The sequence below is a fragment of the Fundulus heteroclitus genome, chromosome 4, assembly GCF_011125445.2.
Source record: "Fundulus heteroclitus isolate FHET01 chromosome 4, MU-UCD_Fhet_4.1, whole genome shotgun sequence".
Lineage (NCBI taxonomy): Eukaryota > Metazoa > Chordata > Actinopteri > Cyprinodontiformes > Fundulidae > Fundulus > Fundulus heteroclitus.
The window spans coordinates 5,510,258-5,534,224 of record NC_046364.1 but is presented as its reverse complement, the minus strand read 5'-3'; the positions used below and the strand labels follow the sequence as shown (position 1 = coordinate 5,534,224).

At 39.8% G+C, this 23,967-nt stretch overlaps 1 protein-coding gene across 1 annotated transcript in view; it reads right to left on the bottom strand.

Moving 5' to 3' along the window:
* Positions 1–1,272: 1,272 nt before the first annotated feature.
* Positions 1,273–23,967, bottom strand: part of samd4a (sterile alpha motif domain containing 4A) — a 71,054-nt gene continuing 48,359 nt past the window's right edge. The window contains exons 4-12 of the mRNA XM_021308964.2: positions 23,709–23,818; positions 21,170–21,256; positions 19,073–19,319; positions 18,902–18,987; positions 17,126–17,244; positions 16,797–17,001; positions 10,832–10,958; positions 8,047–8,130; positions 1,273–6,391 (exon numbers count right to left, since the gene is read on the bottom strand). Of these exons, the coding sequence (XP_021164639.2) occupies positions 6,363–6,391; positions 8,047–8,130; positions 10,832–10,958; positions 16,797–17,001; positions 17,126–17,244; positions 18,902–18,987; positions 19,073–19,319; positions 21,170–21,256; positions 23,709–23,818 (1,094 nt within the window). The 3' untranslated portion in view covers positions 1,273–6,362. The remainder of the gene's footprint in view (positions 6,392–8,046; positions 8,131–10,831; positions 10,959–16,796; positions 17,002–17,125; positions 17,245–18,901; positions 18,988–19,072; positions 19,320–21,169; positions 21,257–23,708; positions 23,819–23,967) is intronic.

Here is a 23,967-nt window from a genome sequence, read left to right as displayed (position 1 = left end):
TGTCTTGGTCAAAAATAGCCCCAAGATTTTTGACTTTATTACCAGAGGCCACATGTGGAATATTGCTAAAGTAATACTTTAGCAATATTTCCAATTGATAAAGTGTCACTGTTACAGTATTTCTTTTGGGTGTTTATCCACCAATTTAACTGTCAAACGTTCATAAAAGCTGTCTTAATGCAAGAAACGAAACCCTTGAACACATGAAATAACAACTTTAAAGAACTAAAAAAGTTTTGTTAACTTTTGACATAAAGCTGGATTAACAGCTAGTAAGATACCTTTGATTAAATTGGTATACTAATGTTTAAACCACGGTGTGTCAAACGTACGGCCCGCGGGCCGAATCCGGCCCGCTGAACGATTTAGTCCGGCCCGGTGGCCAAATGCATTTTCATTATTCAACGGCTGTATCTGCTCGCTGCATCGACCGATCTTCACCAGATTTTTTGTGAGTCGTGGGCGAGTGCTGCCCAACGCGTTCGTGTGAATCGCCCGGTGGACGGGCGGGAAAAATGCGTGACAACTTCTGCGGTGGCTGGCGACCAGCGGTGCGTGAACCCCCGCGGTGGCCAATAGGCCAGAGCGGCGCTTGGCTGCGACGGCCGATCATCACCGCTTGCGGTTTTAATTATTATTATTTTTCTTATCTACTTCTTTTTTTGATCCACTGTATAAACGAGGACACACTGTATACAACTGATGCACCTTGTCCTACTTTTGGCACCTTCTTCTGATTATTGATTACTGAGCCGATGTGACAAGTGAATTTCTCCTATGTGAGATCAATAAAGCCTATCTTATCTTATCTTATCAGTTTTTTAATCAATCTGTATGATTTGATAGAATAGACTGAAAGAATTGCCTTAAGAGGACATATGTTGTAAATTGGCGCAACATACATAACTGAATCATTGTTTAATAAACAACAATGATGCAGAATCTTTTGTGCAGTTTTACATTTGAAATCAGAAATGGGTAAAAACAAGATTATTAGTAGAGACAAAAGAGGCTGTGTCTCCTATCTAACTGATGAATTGTTTTAACTAAATTGGATTAACTTTTATTTTTTCCCCCTCTTTTCAGGCATTAAAAACCAGATATTAATTTATTATACCTGAACAATCCCAATACAGCAGCTGCTCTTTAGCTGAACAAAATGAAAACCTTCTGAGTTCATTTTTCCCGTCAGGACCTTCTGAACGTCGTTTCTCCACCGACTCGTACAGACAGACACAAACCGAGACGTTTTTTTTGTTTGTTTGTTTTTTTTATATAAACTGAAGGCATGCCAAATCACAGCATTCCGGTACATCGCAGCAAAAGTACAAAACACATCAAAACACTTCCATATCATCATTTATCACACTGCTGTCACATTTCAATTTCTGTGTGAAGACCACAAGGATTGTTTAAGCAGTTGGGCTCACGTTCACGCTCCTTTATTAGAACCCCCGCAAGGAACCGAGTCAGTTTGTGGGAAAAAAAAACAGCTTGTGAGATGAACCAGTTCGGCAACTATTCAGGCGTTTGGCCTGCTAAAATGAACGAGAAGCTAAAGAGAAAAGCTGCTTAAACTGCATATGTAATGTCAGGATGTGTTTAACCGACAAAAGGAAGATTTTAGTTTGCAAAGTGAATCCGTATCGGTTGATATGTTGTTTTTAGATTCATGACAAACTGCATCAATTAGAAATGAATTCATTTGGTGGGTTTTGTTGTGTTTATGATCGCCACAAAGAAGATTCATTTAAACATTTAGCACATGCTAAAATACAGAAAACTGTCAACCGTTTCCGCAGATCCGGACCAAATCTGGTGAAATAAACCAAACTAGATGGTTTTACCAAGCGGAAGAAAGGGGTAAATAATTGCCGGTGTTGCTTCTGCAGCGTGAAGGTGAACCCACTCAGCTGTGACTTTCTCCAAATGCTGCAACATAAAAGTTAAAATGTTAAACCCCATTTTTTTTTTTTTTTTTTTTACTTTTTGATGACATTGATGTGTCAAGTATACAAAAAAAGGCACTGCCATTTGTTATTCTAAATACGACTTTCCCAGTCTTGTGCATGCAGTTTAAAATATAAATACACTTTTTTTCCCCCCCAAATCAACTTTTGATTTTCTAGATTTTTTTTTTCCATTTTTGAAACTTTTTATTATTAAACATACATTTAAATTTTTTTTTCCTCCAAATATATAAGTAAGCCTGCAGTCAATACAGGACATCGGCTCTTTGATAGAATAAATCTAAATGAAGTAAAAACAGCACAGTCAAGCGATAACACTTTGTTACAGAAAGAATACCGCTTTATCTAAAAAAAAAAAAAACTAAAAAAAAAAACTAAAACCAGAACAAAAAGTCCTGACATCAGAAAAAAAAATACAGACTGATTTGCAGAATCTATGAAAAATGAAACAAACACAAAAAAAGGAGCATACATGTCTCAACGTAAAATACAATAAATGCTTTTGGAATATCAAAGCGTTAAATGTTAATACTGCTGCGTGCACAGCGCAGAGAGCAACAGAGCTGATTTGGTTTGATTTGAAGAGATGATAATGATCCTGAGCTCCGGTTGTCCCACAGCGGAGCCCGACGGGCCGTTCTGCGCTCTTAATGTGGAACACCTGACCCAATAAAGTCACAGAAACTCCTCTTGTTCACACATTACTCCTCTTTGACAGGACAATCTGTGTTTTCTTATGTAAAAAAACATCAGCAACCCTCATAAACAGATCCCATAAAAAGACAAGCAAACCGATTTCCAACTGTTTGACCGGATGAAACATTGCAACCAATCGCAATGTGTTAATCCACCGCTAGAAATAGTCCCAAGATCCCTCAGCTGCTTTGAGATTAACATTTAAACCTCTCCCAAACTGGCTTGGTGGAAACACACCAGGTCCTAAATGGACCGATTCCTTCTAAATGCAAAATAAAACTGGTTCCTGGTCGACCGGTAGGCTCTCTGCTGCGCTCAAAGCTTCAAATATAAAATAAAAAAACACTCAACAAAAGCAATAAAGTACAAAGAAAATGACTATGTTAATATTTGAGATGTATGTATGGTCACCAGCCATAACACGTTAACACATATGGTACTTTAAATAATAAAAACACTTAAAGGGTCAGTTTTACCTCTGCAGGAAATATGGAAAACAAAAAGGAAATAAATAATTATTTTCTACTTTTAAGTTCTGAGAGACACATGGCAGTGGAGCTGAGAGAATAAAAGAGATCCCGATGCTGCTTCACAGCGGAGGAAGAAGCACTTTCTCTATCCAGGATCAAAACCACGAGACATCCGAGGTCAGGAATTCAGATAGAGTTAAACCGAGGATGAGAAAACATACAAATTTAAACGTGCAGCGTGTGAGCGGATAAATCCTGGAGTTTCAATCTACTTTCCCTTGATCTGAAGAGCGTTTCTGCACATTTGTCACAAAACCAAAGCGTTCTCAGTTTCAGATCTAAACCGCAAATCTCAAAAAAGTTAAACTACAAACCGGTTTCCACCTTGTAGTTTAAGTTGTCATATTTGCAGCAATTATGCCCTCAGTCTGCTTCTGAGAGTGTGTTCAACTACACTTATTTAAGATTTCATGAGCCTTAGAAATGATGGCCCACAAGCAGAAAGGTTGGAGGACTGCCGCTCACACCCAGGTTACCGTTTTTTTTTTTTTTATTTCACTCAAATCGCAAAAACAACTATTTGAGCTCCGCCAGTTTTATAACAGAGCAACCAGCTTAAAGATTAGCTGGAAAAACAAGATCAGACTGCAGGAGAGACAGAAAAAAAAAACCTCACCAGCCATTCTGGAAACATCTTTTTAAATGAGTATTCCAGCAAAATGTTAATTGAAACCTTTGGTAGATAAACTTGTATTACCAGAATTGTTAAATTATATATATTTTCTGTGCCGGATTTTACCAATCAGGTTATCAGGCAGGCGGGTCCAATCTTCATGCGTTTGGTATCCGTTCGAACAAACAACAAACAACTCTCTTCAGAGTGGAAGTTCCTAATAAAGGAAGAAGGTTGGCTATTTTTAGAATCTGTTAAGTGAAAGGGGGCATAGAGAATTAAGGAAGCTATTTTCCACATGTTAAGAGATGTCAGCTATTCAGAGAGAGAGAGAGTACTTTCAACAGACAACAGGAAGGCTGAACAGCAAAGTTGTCCCGTTTTCTGCTTTTGAGCATTTAACGTTATTTAAAACATGCTGGATTTGGGAGCATTTGTCGCCTTTTGGAAATCTCAGAGCCACTGTAAGGGTCCTGTCATGGAAAAACACGTGGATTTTGATTTTTCTTGTAATGCTAGGTCCGCTAACCATGCTAACAGCTAACATAAGACCCTAAAAGAGAGTTTCAAAGGTGAACTTCTTGATTTTGTCTTTGTTTTAATGCTTGTTAAAGACTAGAAGGGACAGTTTCTCCAGCAAATTGTGGGCCTGTCCCTGGATCCCTTCCCTGTGAGGGCCCAGCATCGAGCATCCAGATTTCTAAACTTATGATCCGCCCCAATCCACCTTACTCGGCTGAATTTAGCGTCATCCGAGTGCAAACGCATCGCCCAGGGCCAATGCTAGTAGCAGGTCTTTAGGGAGCCGTTATCTTTCTGTATTTTGTTCCACAGCAGAGGTTAATCCATGTTAAGGCACAGTCCAAACCAGGGTCACAGAGCTAAAATAAGTGCAAACACTGTTACAGTCATTCAGTTGTTGGACATGATTAAAAAAAAATAATCTTTTTAACTCCAGTCTACCAAGTTTAGGTAAAGAGAAATCCTTTATGGTTTACGAAGAGCTCCACATTAGCCACGTGGTTCAACCTTGAACATTTGGACTTTAGTGTCTCACATTATTAAGTGCAGAATACAAAGAAAGTACTACAAAATGACAACAAAACACGTAATTGTTTAAGAAAATAATAATAAAGAAACCGGCCAGGACTCGGGTACCCTCACCAGCAACCTAACCAGCTTATTTAATGCAACTATATTCCCGCTGCAAGCAAATGGGGATAAATATTAAGACACAAAATAACCAGAAGATTTGTTTAAAAAAAAATATAAAAAATAAAGAAGAAAATGTATTTTTTGAAGGCCTCTGCTGATGAAGCAGCCAAAGGTACGCAGGTCTGCGCTGCAATGACTGCGTCTGGCCAGCAGGTGGAGGTCAGCACTAACGAGACAATCTCTGGGTGAGCTACCCTTCATGGATTGACAGGTCGCCTTTTCTCTGAAACTTTCACACTTTTCCTTCTTCCTAACAAACAAACAAACAAACAAACAAACAAACAAACAAACAAACAAACGCAGCTGCTTTAGAGAGCCCAGCGTCCGAACATCCACAGGTCGTTTCCCCTGCAGAAACATTCCCCTTTTCTTGTGCAGATTTCCTGCATTTTTCCGACAGCACACGCCGTGAATGAGCACAACTGATCCACGTCCTCCCTCCCTCACTCACTCAACATGACATCATCATCATCATCATCATCATCATCATCACCAGCCGTCATCTTCAGAGGTCCGGCCTCTTAAAACATCCGCTTCCCCTCTTAGCATCACTTCAGCTTGATTCCTTCCTCTACAACATTCTACGTCCTTCTTCCTCCATGTCTGCTCCACTTCCTCCCGACGCTCTCTCCTGGTTTAAAAAGACCAGAACTCGCCGTCGTTCCCCCCAGCTAAAACAAACAACGAGCATGTCCGTTGTAGACTAGATGGACGTAAAGCTTTGTGCACGGCGGCTACCTGAAGTGAGTACGTGTTCCTGTAGCCTCTGAGGGTAGCGTCACCGTGTAACGCCGTGGACACATGCCGTCAGCTGAATTCTTGGAGAGATGCGACGCTCACTTCTACCAACGTCGGCTCTGGACGTTCGGTCTGGTCTAAATCCCCCCCCCCCAAACATCCGCCGTCATCCTCGCGGCTCTGCTCGTCTTGTCTGAGGTAATGTGATGTGAATGAGGCGAAGGACGCCGCGTTGATCTGGTCAACGCGCCAGACGACGTCCGACTGAGGCCCGATCCACAGGCCGAGGTCTCCGGTCCACCAGCTTCCACATGGGGATGGGGGGGGGGGGGGGGGGCTATTCACGCTCTGTCCAACATTGGTTTTCATACTTTTCTTTCTCCACCTGCAGGTTCAGACGACCGTTTTTTTTTTTTTACCAGATGGATGAAGGCTTGTGTTAGCCATCTGACGATCAACCTGCGTGTGTTTCTGAGGTCCCGCCTGGGACCGCCGGTTGGGCTCTACCATCAGCTACTGGAAAAGGGAGGGGGGGGAGGGGGCGCGAGGACCGGCGACCTTCGGGTGGCTTATAGGAGAAGCTGCGGCATCCTGCTGATCTCATATTGTCGATGTGCGATCTGCACCATCTGGAGGGAGAGGACATCAGGATTTAACTTCTTAATCTACCTCACTGTGACCAATTCAGTGGAAATACAGGGTAAAAAAAAATAAATAATTAATAAACATCCTGAAGAAGATGCCAAAGGAAACTAGCTCTTCTTTTCCATCGCCCAGTGCATGCTGGGACAATAAAATGCGTCATCACAGCTGATGAGAAACGACCTGTGCGACCACTTTGTTCATTACATGATTCAATACGAACAGTAGCTACATTAACATGGACGACAGTAATTAGAATAAAAGGCGGAACGGAAAAGCATTGTGTGAACTTGCCAATCGGAATATGATGATCGGATTAAACTCAATCAAAATGTAATTGTAATCCGAATGAGAGCGGTGGTTTATGCTGCTTGATATTCCGATCATCGTGCATATAAACGCTTGTCAGGATAAAGTTATTCTGAAAGTAGCAAACGACGTAAATGTTACGCATTTCCGTGTTGTTGAGTGGCGGAAATACATCGGGAAGCAAACTGTCGGGGCTCCTGACACAAACTTTCTGTTCGAAAAAATAAAAGAGCTCAAAATGATTATCTATTTAGTTATGTTTAAATCACAATTAAAAGCTGGTCTACGTCCATCCTCGGTGCTCGAAAGACAAACAAACTCATATAACACTTTGTTTTGTTGTTCAGCAGAGACGGAAGTTCTTCTTCTTTGGTTTTTTAAAGGGGAATTTGATAACGTCTGCACTCATGTTTTTGGACGGAGTACCAGGAGATAACCCACTCATGCACCAGGAGAACATGCAAAAAGACTCCAGGCTGGGATTCAAACCCAGGACCTTTTTGCAGCAGTGCTACCAGCTGCACCACCGCACAGCCTATTTGGGATGAATAAGGTATTTTTGCATAGAGCGTCCATTTTTTATTCATTTTAGTTTTCTTGTGAAAATAATAATAAAAGCATCAGAAATGTGACTTTGACTAAATTATATAATTTACGTAAAGAAGACAGAAGCTTTGTTTCATGTCCTAAAAAGCTTCTGAAGATGAGAATTTTTCAGCTCATGATCTGAAGAATAACCACCATCAGTCATAAAGACACAGCGGTTGTTTGTTTCTCTGTAATTACACAGTTTTTAAGCAATTTATACATTCCTTTTTCTTTTTTTTTCTCTTTTTAGAACATCTTTGACAAAACGTCAGTATCTTTAGCATTTCTGATGAACGTCTGCAATTGTTTGCGAATGAAAACCGGAGCTCTGACACAGCAGTTTGTGTGTTTAGAGAACGTCTTATTCCTTATTTAATTAAAACGTGTTAAAGTCTGGCTGAAGGCCTGAAGATTCCCCGATCTGGTGAACAGCGAGGGGCCCGACGGGGCCCACACAGTCCTGTTGAGAACAGCACATCTGTGAAAATACTGATAGGGCCGCTCAGAAGAAAAACAGTCTGACAGCTGCTGGCTCTAATGAAGCCGGGGAGGCAAACGTTATCGGACAAACCCCGCCCTCCTGATGCGGACACAACGGCTTCACCGCGTTTCATGTAGCGGTCCTGCATGAGATGCAGACAGCGCTCAGCGTTTCTGTTGTGCATCGGCTTGCTTTGTTTTATTTTATGTTATTTTCCCCCCCCCCCGAATGTTGCACTATACTATAACAAAATAAAAGCCTTACCTCCCAGAGCGTGTTCCGTCATGCTCAAACACAAGGACTCCAGACGATTGTTGATGTCCGGCTCCGTCACGGGAAACTGATGGTCTGGATACAGAGCAAAAGATATTTCACCAAAAAAAAAACAATTAACAGGAAATGACAACAAAATGTTTCAAATGGGATCAAAAATCATCAAATGTCAGATTAATTCCTTCAGATAAAAGGACCATACGGAGGAGTTTGATACAAACCCACTACTATTTATATAATAAATCATTTTCATAATCTCAATTCCTATTACAATCATTATTATCATCAGTATCATCATAATTTTGAATCATACTCATTATTAGCATGTTCATATTTGCTTGTAGTTATTAGGTTTTATAATTAGCATCAGCTTTAAACACATTATTTTAATTATCATCCTCCTCTTGAGGATAAGATATATATATATATATATATATATATATATATATATATATATATATATATATATATATATATATATATATATATATATAAAATCATAACCATGATGATTATCATGGTTATGATAATCATCATTATTGCCATTGTCATCTTAATAATTTTTATTCCATTGCTATTTATTATCCGCCTCCTCCAACGTATCACTCTTATCATAAACAATATGGCATTATTATCACTATGATTTGCATTATTATTATCGTTAACATATTTAATCATCATGATAATATTGTTTTTGTTATTTCTAACATCTATAATGTCACATTTCATGACATCTTCTAAGGAATATTTATCTTTTTTTTGTCACGATTGCCGTTTTTCTAAAATTTTTTTCACAGTTCAGGGGTTGAATAAAAGCGACTCATAAGTTTTAACACGCGTGTTAAAGTCCACGACTTGAAGCTTGCCTTGTTTTCTTTATTTAGCTCACAGGTGTTAGCTGTCCTTGGCCCGGACCGGGAGGACAGGGTGGGGACTGTTTGGTGGAGAGCCCACGTCAGGCCGGCGTGCTGACGGCTAAATGTTGGCCGTGTTTTTTAGGAGCGAGTGCAGCCTAGCAACCTCTCTGAGACATTTAGTCCCCGAGTCTTCTGGATAGTGAAAAATGTCCCGCGGAGCGCCGGGCGTGAAGGTCCACACGGGGGCTATTTATAGCCTCCAAAATAAATCCCACCGTCATCCCTCTGCCAACGCCGACAAAGACACGGCGATGAGACGACGACGACGACAACAAGACGCGCTTCTGCTTTCCTTCTCTCTTTTTCTGAGCCGATATGTTGTTGATCCACCTCTCTGCCAGAGAGATGGGAAGATCACAAATCTAAGCAGAGACGGGGTGGAGGCGAGGATCTTTAGCTTCTCACGTCTACTCTGGCTCCGACCCAACTGCAGCCAGCCTAGAGGGACACTGTTATGTGTGCATGACTCTGCAGAGTCGTCAAAGAAATGGTTGGGTGTGTGTGTGTGTGTGTGTGGAGGGGGGGGGGGGGGGGGCAGTAGAAATGGAGGGATGGGAGAAAGAGAGTGAGTCAGGAAGAGCGAGAAGGGAAGGAAAGCCGGGCCAGGGAGCCCCGACCTCGCTGCACAAAGGGGCTCATTGTGAGCCTCCTCACTCTTTCCTCCCCTCCCTGCCTCCGTCTCTTCCTCTCACATATATCCTCCACCCTCTCTCCAGCTTACTTCCCTACTTCTCTGCTGCCTTTTTTCTTTTTTTTTTTTAAATCTATTTTGTCCTCCTCACTCTAAAAGGAGGACGTTTCTGGCAAAGCGGAGGGACTCTGTTCTATAAGCGTCCTCGGTTCCTGTGGGACGGAGGTTACTGCGGGTCGCCCCGTCTGGCACGGACGATCGCTGTGACCCGTGGAAAACGACCCGCAGAGGACTCCACACTCCTTCACGTGTTATAATACTTTCCACACTGCCGGTAACTTATCAACGATTCATAATCATCCTTGACTTGCTGGAATTAGAGAAGCGAAGGAAACTTTCTGGGATCTGATGAACTGTTTCTGCTGCAACATCCTTTTGTCTGATTCTTTTATTTTAATTTTCAACATAAAGAATGGGAGCGTTCTCTGATTGGTCTAAGATTGGTTATAAAAGTGTCTGTTCCAACTAAATAAAACATAAAATGACTTTCTACACTGCAAAAAGAGAACCAAAAGTAAGTAAACATTTCTTGAAATTAGTGTTTTTCTCCTTGATTTAAGCAGGCAAATAAGACTATTTGCCAATGGAATAAGATTTTTACACTAAAAACAGGAACAATTACTCTCTATTGTCTTATTTCATGTGCAAGGTGTCTAATTGTCTTATTTTAGGGGTAAATATACTCATTCCATTGGCAAATCCAGTTATTTAACTGCTCATCTCAAGGTAAAATGCACTTATTTCAAGAAAATGTTACCTACTTTTAGTTCTTTTTTGCAGTGTATAGAGTCACTGTTTCTGTGTTAAGTCATGTAGTTTTCAACTTTACCATTTATCTTAAATATTGAATGACGGCAGCCGGTATAAAACACACATCTCTTCTCTTTTGTTTGATTAACGCCTGTTTTTTTGTGCCAAATATTATACATGTTTAGAAATAAATACACAAAACAACTCAAACGTGACTTAGAAATGAAGAGAGATCAGCTATATCATAATAAATAAGATAATAAGCGTATTGTCTGCAGTTAAATGGTAATTTTTTTTAAATCATATTCAATAAAGTTTAGTAAATAACTTTAAAATTCCCTCCATTGAAATGGAAACATCTAACTCTATGCATCATCTAATTTTGTCTTATTCTGTCAGGATCGTCGGAGCTTCTCACCAGCTTGCTGGAACGTGACCATAGTTTGTGGCGTGGTGTGAACCGGCAGGGATCGCGTCCTCTGCACGGAGCTGTGGGTCCTACTGGGCATGCTGTTACTTCCTCCTGGGTTGGCAAACCATGGACCCTGAAGAAGAAATATTTACAATATGAGATGTGAGCTAATTTCAGATCCATTAATGGGCTTAAGCTTTGACCAACACCAGAATAATGGGTCATTCATTCATTCATTTATGGGTTGATTTATTAAGCACCTTAAAAGTGCATCACAATAAAATTATAATGCGCAAAAAGATCAAAGGAAACAATTCAGATAAAAAAAAATTATGTGCTGAGGAACATTAATAGCCTTTCTGAATTAATACATATTTAATTTGCTTTTAAAAAGGCAATTCAGTGATGGCAGGAAGACCCAAAAGAGGCTGGTTCCAGATTGTTGGTGCCACCACTGAAAAGCCCCGCTCCCCCCAGGATTTAAGTTTAGGAGCTGTCTTTAAGAGATTTAAAAATAAAAACAACCGTAGTAGTTTAAAATCAAACCTAAGACGAACAGAAAGCCAGTGTCGGGAATGTAAGACAGGGGTGATGTGCGTGCTGGATAATTAGCCTTGTCCAGGTCAGGAGGATGTTAAAAAAGGCTCAACTTTGCCTAAAAGACGCAGTTGAAATAAACTTTTAAAAATGTTTTAATGTAAAAACCTTGTCAAACATTACACCAATTTTTTTTAAAATGCTCTTTAGATTAAAAGTCAACCCGATAACATCAGAAGAGGCGTTACCACCAAACAAAATACACCCAGTCTTCATTTAAAAACAGAAAAATCTGGATGAGCATTCCTGTGACCTGGCCTCAGATCTGTAGATCATCTGCTTAACAGTGGAAGGATAACAGCTCCATACCATAACCCCTTTATTTATAAAGCACTTTAAAATAACAAAGGTCATCAAAGTGCTCTACATACAACTGAAAATAATGGTAACATTAAATTAGACCATTAAACATTAAAACATTAAAGTAGAACACAGACAAGCTAAAATAGAAAAATAAGATAGTTAAAAACTGTTAAAATGGTTCAAAAGAATTTAAATTAATTAAAATAATTAAAAATTAAAAACGAGGCTGAGCCCCTCTTTAGCTCCTCTTTCCTGTCAGTCTACCCCCTAATAAAAAGGCCAATAGTGCCACAAAATTCCCCAAAATAAATAAAAATAAGAGTATGGAAAACTGTACTGTAGTCATGCTAAGAAATTGCTTTTAATCCCCATACTTACTGTTATTAGAATGCTTTAATATGTAGATATATATACATACTATTTCCTTGTAATTCATAATTGCTAACCCTAACTTAAAAAAAAGGTAATGTTAGACTATCATATCACAATGGGACAGGGGTCTAATTCTCTAAGACAATCTAGAAAAGGGGAAAGACGAAAGAACATGTCATAAAAGACACACATTATTTGTACAGTTAAGTCAAAAATCACAACTTTCCCATCCTTAGAGTCGGAGCCATTATTTTAATAGTTATAAGGCGTTTTAAACGCTACCAGGAAAAGGCCTTGTCTTCCCGTCACAAACATAAACGCGTGTTAAACACGACTGGAAATTTAATCTGAAGAAAATTAAGATCAGTGTTTTTCAGCAACGAGCACTCCAGGTGTTTAAAGCTAGATAGAAAAGACAAACATCTGGAGAACCACCCCTCATGCCTACTGATAAGCACCTGGGTGGCTGTGGTGAAACTTTATTAGCATCCAGGATATTTTCTGCCCAAAAAACTGAATTATTTTTCAACAGCCACAGCATTAAACAGTTACATTTACCACATTTGCTGTATTTGTTTCACCGTTTATTCAGCAAATCACTGCTTTGCCAAAATGAGGGAAGCATGAAACACTGTCCACACCTAGCGACAGGTCTCCGATGCTGCATGGATGAACTCAACACTAGCGTAACCTGCCCATTCTCCCCTCGCTCACCGCACCCCTATCCATCACCCCACCCCCCCTCCCCCCTCTGCAGCGCCGTAGGCCAGCAAAAAACAGGAAATGCCTGCGCACTGTTCTCACTGTATCTGAGCGTCTCTCTCTCTCTCTCTCTTCCTCCTATATTTACACTCTACCTCTCTCTCTCTCTCTAATCGCCCCTCCTCCTCCAACACCACGGCTACGTTTCCCCAACTATGACTCACAGCTTTCCCCCGCCAGCCGTCTTTTCTCCCTTTTCTCCCTCTGCACATCCACTCTAAAGACAAGAAGGAGGAACTGAGGTATTTCCTGCTATTGTGAGGGATGAGGAGTAGAAGGAGGGAAGAGAGGAAAGAAAAAAAAAAGAGTTTTGCTCTGAACTGGTTCGGTTCAGACCAAAGTGAGGCAGGACGGGCCTGGAACCCCTCCACAGCTCCGCCCGATTCGGCGTTCTGTGCTGACGCAGAGCCTCTGGTATGTGGAGTGACCTGCCTATGAGTTCCATTCACCTCACTTCATTCCCCCCGCACACAAACCGCGTCTCATCTTCCTCATCCTGCTTTTCTTCGTCATGGAATAATGAGCCACAGCAAAACTATTTTGAGGAGAAGACGCGTTGAAAAAGGAATATCGGAGCCCAGGTCGTAGTAACCATCCTGGAATGCATCGCTACACATTTCGGGAATGTTCCTCTTTAACGTCAAAGACACAAATTCACAAAGGAAGCAGAATAGTAGTTCAGCTCTCTCTGCAGCTTCTGTGAAATCTCCCCCACTGAGACATCTTCCTTCCATAACCACAATTAAATGAACTAATAACCAAGTAGAAATGAGTAAGTCACAAAACAATATGCATAAAAATAAACTTTTCCACTTGCCTGAACAAATACATACGATAATCAGATCGATTTATTCTGTCTTACAGAAACCTGGCTGCAGCAGCAGGACTATGTTAGCATCCCTGAGTCCACTCCTAACTCCCACATTATCTCAAATACTGGCTTTGGAGGATCTGAAGTCATTTTCAGATTTGTTGATTAGTCTAGACTAGTCAATATATGCTGTATAGCTCATTCTAATCTCTAGTTGTTTCCTTAATCCAAACAGCAAAGCACAAAACTACAACTCCATCAGGCACTTATTCACAATTTAGGTGTAGATAGGGTAAAATCAGAAAGATAAAAACACATACAAAAAGACAAATAATATAGATAAATAAATAAACGTAGATAAGGTCACTTTAGTGTAGAATGGTAACCGAAAGTAATACTGTAGCCTTTAATGCTATGTTAGATTTATTGATTTTGTGCAAAACATTTGAAGACCGACCCACTCTTGTCTTCATACTCTTGATCTTCTGTTGAAATATGGCACTGAGTCTGAGCAAACAACAGTTTCCTTTATAACTGTTTCCTCCTGACCGTTTTTAATAACCTTTGAGCTTAATTGAGTTCACCTCCCCTGAGAGAACATTTCATTACAAGAACTTAATCAGAATTAATTAATTAATTACAGAATTTGATTAAATGTTAGTTTACATCAGTATAACAGCAGAAGGAAACAACGTAGTTTAAACTCGCTCACAAATTTGTTGTCTTTTTGATTGTGTTACACCTTCAGGGAGTGAAGGAAAAATGCATTGAAACATGGTGCTCTACACAATTAGGATTCCTACTTTTTTTCTATTGTTTTATTAAACATGTCTCTTCCTTGGACACATCAATAGCTGAAGGTCTTTTTTTTATTTTCACAGATCAAAATAGAAACTCAGAATACATCAATAGAATAAAAAATAAAAAATGTGATGGAGTGTGACAGAAACCCCTAAGGGCTTATACCAAAGGCCACACCCATAAACCAACAAAACATCAGGCAGCTCACATTATGAAAGTCCTTTCATTCAAGAGAGAAAACAGAATAGACATGTACAGTAACATTATTTTTACATTTTAGCTTTCAGATTTCAGAGTCAATATTTGTAAAATCATACATCACTGTCTTTTTTGGATAACAGTATTTTTTTCAAAGACTTTCTACCATTTATTTCTGAAGATTACAAATATTTTCCATATTCATTCCATAATTTTGCACCACGATGCCGAAAAGAAAATTGCACTTGAGTTTTAATACTTAACGGTAAATGAAAAGACAAAGCTTGTCTAGTATTATAAGAATGCACTTGGCAGTTCTTAACAAAATAATACTTGAAAGTATCAGGAGACTGACCTTGTTTTGTCATAAAAACAAAGGTACATGTTTGATAAATATTAATTTAAAAAATATTCAACAGCTGTAATTTGGAAAAAATTATTGCCCTTACTATGCAAACCTGTTTTCATCCCATAGATTGTAGCTCACCGCCTTAAATTTCTAATCAGATTTCTCTCCAAGACAAAGGCCCTAACAGATTTACCCCTTCCATGAATTCTTTTCACTCTATTTTTTAATTTTCCATTAAAAATATTCTTGAACCAGCGGTTTAGTGTTTTTGTCAGCTTATGCTATCTGTTCTTTCATCTCCCAGGTGGTTGCAGCAGGTGACCACTCATTTGGAGCCTCGTTCTAATTCTGCCAGGAATGAAGCCTCTTGGTAAAAAGAAAAATAACCCTCTTGGAAAACAAGGAGGGTTCTTTTTCAATGTTGCCATATGGTTGGTCAGGAGGAGTGAATACTTCAAAGTAGAGATGCACCAATCCGAGAATCGGATCGGATATCGGGTCCAATATCGACTAATTAGCTGGATCGGATATCGGATGATTGATGCCGATTCCAGCATTTCAATACAGTGATTTCTTCTTTTATTAATATCATACACAGCAATACAGTTACAGTGATCTAGTCACTTCTATGTTTGTAAGGGGGGTTACACAGAGCACGCACAGCAGCAGCGATGAGCAAACACAGGGCAACATGGAGCAAGTGCCGGGACGAGTCCAGTCTGCTATTTGGTAATATTTCAAAATTGACACGCCAACAAGTTCAACAGCAACAAACGTAAATAAGCACCCCCAAAAGCACCATGCTAAAGAACATACAGAACTCTTTTTAACAATGTTTCTTTCAAATTAGACAACTCACATGTATACGGTTTATTCATTCAACAGTAGTATCGGATCGGTATCGAGTATCGGCCGATACGCTTAGCCCAGGTATCGGTATCGGATTGGAAAAAAACTGGATCGGTGCATCTCTACTGCAAAGTTAATGGCTCAAAGCCAGTTGGTATCCCAAGGTCATCTTACTTTGTTCCACATTATAATTTGGTTTGAAAACACATCTAAGTACTTAAACAGGAATATGACTATAACTGAATTGTACTGGAATGAATGAACTGGACTGATTTGAATTAGTAATTTCTAATAAAAGTTACTTCTATATTGGATATGTTTGTTTTTTTTGCAAAATGACTTAAGATGTTTTTTTTTTGCAAAATGACTTAAGATGTCATTTTTGGAGCGATGCTTTACATTTCAATTGTTTACATAAATCGCTGCTGCATCTTTATCCTGAAAATTAGTGCAACCTACTGTGATTTTTGAAGCTGTATGCAAACGGAATTTCGTTCTGTACGCACTTTGTGCATACAAAATGACAATAAAGATATCTATCTATCTATCTATCTATCTATCTATCTATCTATCTATCTATCTATCTATCTATCTATCTATCTATCTGTCTATGTTATAATTTGTATGTATATGAAGAAAACTACAGTAAAGTGAATTCAATTAATTTGTTATTCCAATCAAAAAGCTGATTGTGCTTTGGAATTATTTAAACAACTAAACTATAAGTGCAATGATGTATAACCACAGACCCATCGGCTGATTTAATTACCAACCTGCAGCCTGGCTGTTGACATGCAAGTAAAATAGAGCCTATGTTAGATGATGCTATAACTAAAACCAGCCAAATTGCAGTAAATACTGCCATAAATAGCAGAACAACTCTTGCATACAACATAATCCTGCTTCCTGTTCACTCCTGTTAGACTTACATGCCTCCCCTGCTTGGGACCAGTTGGGGTGCTGCTGGAGCTGCGAGGTGTGGGTCCCAGCAAGCCCCCGCTGCCCAGTAGACCCAGCCTGGCTCCTGGCAAGCTCCTGGAAGGCATATGGAACTGGTGCAGGCTCCTCCTGGCTGACACACTACCCCCGACACAGCTGGCGGTGGGGAGAGAGTTTGACTGACCAAAACGGCTGCTGAGAATAGGAAACACAAGGCGGATTCAGACTAAAAACGGTCTGACAAGTTAATTGGGCTAGTGAAAAAAAACTAAATTTACGTCACAAATGAGAAAATGTTCGCCGGTTTGTGCAACCGTACCTTCTCTGAGGTCGGTAACCTGCGATGTCAAGGAGGGTTTTCCTTGGAATGGACCGGAAAAGCCTCTGGACCTGCTGCTTCCAAGACAACAGCCTCTTCTTCTGTGTCTCCGTGAAGGACTGACATGTAAAACGGCTTTTAATAATCAGGAAATAAGCACATTCTCAATTACATCTGAGAGCATTTGAACAGCACCCTTAAAGGTTTAACTCCAGCGGTCATAATTGATACTTTAGGTGCTAATATAGTGAGAAAACATGCAAATTAAGGCAACTTTCAAGGTGTGAGTTTCAGATGTAGGGAAGAAGGTTTTAGGACTTCAAACAAAGGGTTGAGTAATCTCAGAGACGGTCTTCTACTGAAGAGGGGTGTGACAGAACTATGCTGCCACCAGTGCAGAGCCTGATCAAAGTTAAGGTGATACTCATACACTGTCGCATGTAAAAGGGGAGCCAGCAGAAGACTGATGCAAAGTTATTTTTTCTGATTCCAGCGTGGCACCTGTAGTAAAACATCACGATAAAATCCATGATGGAGGTTACCTCTCATCTAAGGAAATTAGCTTGCTTACAAATATTTTCCCCATGACAAAACAGTGGGATGAAAACATCCTCCAACAGTAACTTCTTCCAACAACACGTGAAACATTAGGGGATGATATATGCTGCCTTGCAGCATCATGGAGATCCACATCACGACAGAAAATCAAGAAAAGATCTGGCTCAAAGATCAGAGCATTGAAATGTTGGGCTTGTCGTTAGAAAATCCAGATCCTACTTCAATCTGTGTTCAGTTTTTAGGAAGCAAATAAAGGAACACAAGCCCTAAAACTGTGATGAACTCCAAGCACTGAGACTAGAATGGGTCAACATCTGTTAGGATCTGGTCCAGCACTTAAAGGCATACTATGCAACATTTTTCAGTTAATTAATGTGCTCCATACCGTTTTGGATGATTAAATGAGTCGTTTCAGGTCGAACAAAGGTTTTCTCGGCCGCCCTGGTGGTCTGTGGGGGAAATACCGCACTTGCAATTGCAGGAGCCCTCGGCCCGCACACACAGGCTCAGAAGTCTGGTGCAACACCGCGAGAGTCGGTCTTGCTTTACGGCGAGAACTGCTACACGCCCCCAGTGAAAGGCATGCTGGTTGCTAATGCAGTGGCGATATTTGTGCAGTTATCATGGCGGAACCAGCGAGAAAACAGCGAAAGCCCATGTCAGAGCAGGCAAGAAAGAGGAAAAGGGCTCTGGACAGAGAGAGGAGTCGTACACGGGTGAACATCGGGCAAGCTTTTTCAGAATGGCGAGAGCTAAAAGAAAAATAAGGCTGCAAGGCTGACGCGGACCTCGCGTTTCTGCTGATGCGATTGTAAGTAACATTGGAATGGTTTCTCTCTCTGTGTGTGTGCATGTTGATACTTTCACTGTGTTAGTCATTGTTTGTACTGCCGTTTTTTCGACTTTTCGTTGCGTTCGCCTGTCTGCTAAGCTCAAAACAACCGCGCCTGGCTTGATGGAGAAACCAGAACAGCTGAGCATCTTTACGACAGTGCACTTTTACTTTCGCCCTCTGGGGGGAGCCTCGCTGGAAAATCAACCCCAGTTGCATAGTATACCTTTAATATCCATCATTAACTCCAATAAGTTATATCGACAGAAAAGTGTCAACACTGGATTAATTGTTCTACGGTTTATCGCCACAAGACAACAATTTTAAAGCCAGATCTCAACATTTGAGTATATTATAGTTAAAGTAAACTCAGAAAACACGAGTACCTCATGGATGAGACATTTATCGATGAGCTGCAGGTAGGAGCTGATGTTATCCTCATCCGATCGTGACACCAGGAGCTGCGTACAAACTGAGGGCGGGGTAAGGATGACAAAATAAGAACTTCGCCTCCGTTTAAAAAAACCTCGACAGGGATGCTGGTGCGTGAAGCTCACCTTTGCCCATGACACGGGTGAACTGACCAGGTAGATCCCCCTCAGCGATGACGCTAGTCCCAGGCTCCGCCTCACCTCCACCCCCTCCAGGAAGGTTGGAGTCGGACGCGGAGCTCTTGGTCTCCGGTCTCAGAAGGGTGCGCTGCAGAGAGGACTCTTCCCCTCCACCGAAGGCCTTGATGGGAGTCATGATCATCTGGTGGAGCTCCTGAAGGGGGGTGCGTAGATTCCCACCTTCCAACACATCCTGGAAGAAGGAGGTGAACATACAGGTAATAAAGACGCTACCTTTACATGCAGAAAAGCCTCAAATGGGGCAAACTTTTCTTTAGTTTTTAAAGTATTTAATGGGTCATCCTACTTTATTGAACAACTGTATTTATGTCTGATCATGTTAGCCAGGACTCCCAGGCAGAAAAGATATTGTACATTCCTTGAAAAAAAAATAAAGTAAAGTAAGGACATGTGCCACTATCCTACCATGCACCGAGCCATCTGTCCCTGTAAACTAGCAGAAAAGTGGGTGGACACCTTAACAGTGGCTATAACCCTCTCCACCCAATTCAATTTGGATTCCGAAAGTCTTTCTTGACTTTCTTCAAAATGTTAAAAGCCTTTTAGATCAGAGAGGGTGTGTAGGTGCAGTTTTTTTTTTTTTTTTACATTTAAAACGTGCTTTCAATACCATAAATCATGACTTGCTCTTGGCAAAATTAACAAATTATAGTTTTTCTAAAAGTGCCCACTCCTGGATGAAATCATATTTGACAGAAAGCAAGCAAGCTGTGCAAATAGGAAATGCACAGTCAACCTATCTCACATGCACTGCTGGAGTCCCACAAGGCTCAATACAAGAACTGATTTTATTCAGTGTTTTTGTAGATGATGATTTCCCAAATGTTTGTCCAAATATAAAAATGCAGTTATATGCAGATGATACAGTGTTTTGTGCTCATGTAAAAACGAAACAGGAAGCAGATGCCTTACTCTCTGAAGCCATGCTACCAATTTCCTGTTAGCTTCAAAACTCTTGTCTGCATCTTAACATTAAAAAAAACCTTCAAGCCAATTTTAAATATCATTGGATTTAACTTGTCAAATTTTTATCATTTAGTACCTTTTCTGACTCTTGAGTCTGTAAAAGCTTATATGCACGCAATGATTTTTACGCAATACAACAGAAGGCACTTTAGAACCTATCAAGACTTAAAACACTGAAAATATTAGACAGAAAACATCTTCATTGTCATTGTTTTAATATCCTTAGTAAATGTAATAATTTAAATTTGGATAGCTATAAAACGTTTTTAGATGTGTGTCTTGTTTTTAAAGTTTTGAACGGGCTTGCAACTCCATCTCTGCTGGATTTTATACAGAAGAAAATGCACAATAGAGTCAATACTAGAGCATTAACCAGGGGTGATTGTAACATATAGTTTTGCCAAATTGTGGCGTCGATCAGAGGCACACACTCATGGAACAAATTACCAGCTCATATCAAAAACTGTGAGAATTCTGACATTCAGGAAAAATAGTAAAACTATGGTTAAAAATAAACCTGTCCAGTTCACGCGTATAATTCACACTGTTGTCTATTTTATATGTTCCTGTGTATTATTGTAACTGGTCATTGTAGACCACTGTATGTAATATGATGAATCTGTAACGTTTTATGGTGCCTGCCTTAGGACAGCGAATGCAATTTAGCTATTGTGCTAATTCTGGCAAATTTGCACTGAAGTTTTTCTGATTTGTTGATTAATATGCATTGTCCTAACTCAATAAAAGACAACAAAAAAAACACGTTGCAACAGCTCCATTGCTAAAGGTTACACCTGAAATTAGCTGCCTCTAGTAAGTCCGTCCTCTTGCATGTCCCTTTTATGCCATTGTCTTTCACCTGAGCCCAAAACCCTCCCTTGTGGATTAGACGCTCTGTTGTTACCCATCTAAGACACACAACCCCGACAGAGACTGAGCCTTCTTATTCACTCAGGCCACGAGAAGAAGCGGAGGCTAAAAAAAGGTTAACATTGGAACGGCCATACCAAACGTTAAAGCTACATGATGCACGACAACAAACAAGGAGGTTCTGACCTTTTCCAGGCTGCGCAGAAGGTTCTGCCTCTCTTTAAGTTTCTGAATGCTGATTATAATCTTGTGTCGAGCTCCTTTGGTCACTTTCTGCAGGAGGAAATAGAACCAGGTTACAAAATCAGAAGAAAAAAAAACCAATCGTAGCCCCAGCACGACAGGGCAGATATTTAGAGATGTTTTGGTGTGGATGTTCATCACATTAGAGTCAAGCAGAAAGAACTGGCAGCACCTGGAGGAAGTGGACTGCTTCCTGGACAGCTGTAGCTGAATTAAATTTAGCTGCATCCCGCTTTTAATAATAGATTCCTTAATGCCTTCATCCACAAGGAAAGCAGCTGCTATATTTGTTCTGCGTCCTGCATTTCCAGCACAAGCAACTTTTCAAGTCAGTAACGAGACGGCAGTAACTCTTAAAAGATTTGCTCTCTGCACTACAAAAAGAGAACTAAAAATAAGTACAATTTTCTTGAAATTAATGTATTTGCCCTTGATTTGAGCAGGTAAATAAAATTATTTGCCAATGGAATGAGTATTTTTACCCCTAAAATAAGATAATTAGATACACTGCACTTGAAATAAGGTGATGGAGATGAATTGTTCCTATTTTAAGTGCAAAAATCTTATTCCATTGGCAAATAGTCCTATTTATCTGCTCAAATCAAGGAAAAATACTTTAATTTCAAGAAAAAAATTCTTATTTTTAGGTCTATTTTTGCAGTGGTAGCTGGAAAACAGTGAGGAGAAATACTTCTTTAGCTGCGATGGGGGGGTGCAACTGAGTGGTAGTAGACATATAATCGAAACTGTAGATGAAACTCTAATTTGTGTCAAAACACTGCATTTTACACATAGCTGTCTTTTCCTAGGCATGATGACAGTATTCCCTGCAAACACAGTCAAGTCTTCACAATAAAACCAACTGGCAGCTGCTCATCCTGACCAACATTGAGCACAGCTGGAGTGAAAAGTTGGAGGAAGATGACACATGCGGAGCAACAAGGCAAAAATAAACAGGCCGGAGGTTTTACAAAAACGCACGGGAAGGCATTTTACAGGCCGCCTTTCTGAGGTTTACACCCATCATCCCTTCCAAAGTCATCACAGGCGTAGCCGTTCAAACAGATTTTTCATTTTTGATTAAAACAAGCAAGCATCCAGAATCAGTCCAGGAAATAAAACGGATCAGGTTACATTTCAGGTTCTTACTATGACCATAAATATGATATCAGAGGTAAACTAATACACATCTAATTACAGTAGGTCTCTTACAGCAGGGGTTCCCAAAGTGGGGGTCTAGATGCACTGCAAAAAGAGAACTAAAAATAAGTAGAATTTTCCTGAAATTAATGTATTTGCCCTTGATTTGAGCAGGTAAATAAGATTATCTGCCAATGGTGTATATATATATATATATATATATATATATATATATATATATATATATATATATATATATATATATATATATATATATATATATATATATATATATATATACACACACACACACTGCAAAAACAGATCTAAAAATAAGTAAATAAGTTCTTTTGCCAATGGGATGAGTATTTTTACCCCTAAAATAAGATAAATAGATATACACCACTTGAAATAAGATGATGGAGATGAATTGTCCCTATTTTAAGTGCAAAAATCTTATTCCATTGGCAAATAATCTTATTTACATGCTCAAATCAAGGAAAAATACTCTCATTTCAAGAAATTTTTTCTTATTTTTAGGTCTATTTTTGCAGTGTGCGTCAGACTCATCACCGGGCTTCTGCAGAACTTAATAAGCTGCTCATGACGTAATGTAGCTTTTGGATTCAGGTGCATTGAAGGTTGTTGGAAACTTTTACACTTTGTGGGTCTCCTCATGTCCACACTGGCCATAATAACCAGGTGACTGTGGCATCCGTCCAACCTGTCAATCCTGAGCTTTATCAGATGATTGCAACGGTGTCCTGTTTGTCTGCAAATCCTCCACTAATGACCTTGACTTTGGGACATTGCAGTGACTTAACGAGTAATTATTGCTCCGCTGCAGACTCAGGGTTTTTATTGTTTAGGCACTCACGTCTAGTTTCTAGTCACCTCAACATTCATTTCCGAAGTACACTGCAAAAACGGATCTAAAAATAAGTAAAATGTTCTTAAAATTAGTGTATTTATCCTTGATTTGAGCAGGTAAATGAGATTATCTGCCAATGGAATGAGTATTTTGATCCCTAAAATAAGATAATTAGACATACTGCGCTTGAAATAAGATGATGGAGATGAATTGTTCCTATTTTAAGTGCAAAATTCTTATTCCATTGGCAAATCATCTTATTTTCCTGCTCAAATCAAGGACAGATACACAGATTTTAAGAACATTTTACTTATTTCTAGTTCCGTTTTTGCAGTGTATAAAGTATCTTATGTCACGGCTTCAACAAAACATTGTCACTAATGGCGTGTTTTTAGGGTCCTTAACCGTTCCTAAACACATATGTGCTGTTATTCAGGGGGCTGGTTATGAACTGTCTGTGTGCTTACGAACCTGCGCTTCCAGCTGTTCTTCCGTCAGTGACATCATCTCAACATAGGTCATTGTGGAGAAGAGCGCGGCGTACTTATGTAGACGAAGACTCTTCAGCCATGCAGGAACATCTGCGAAGAGACCAAAGATTTTAGATCTGGCAAATCCATCTCGCGTTTTTTCATGTTTCCTAGAAATTTCCGAGAATAGTTGTCCTCGTCACAATCCAGATCTCTAAACAGACCCAAAACAGGACAGGTTACACTGCAAAAAGGCAATT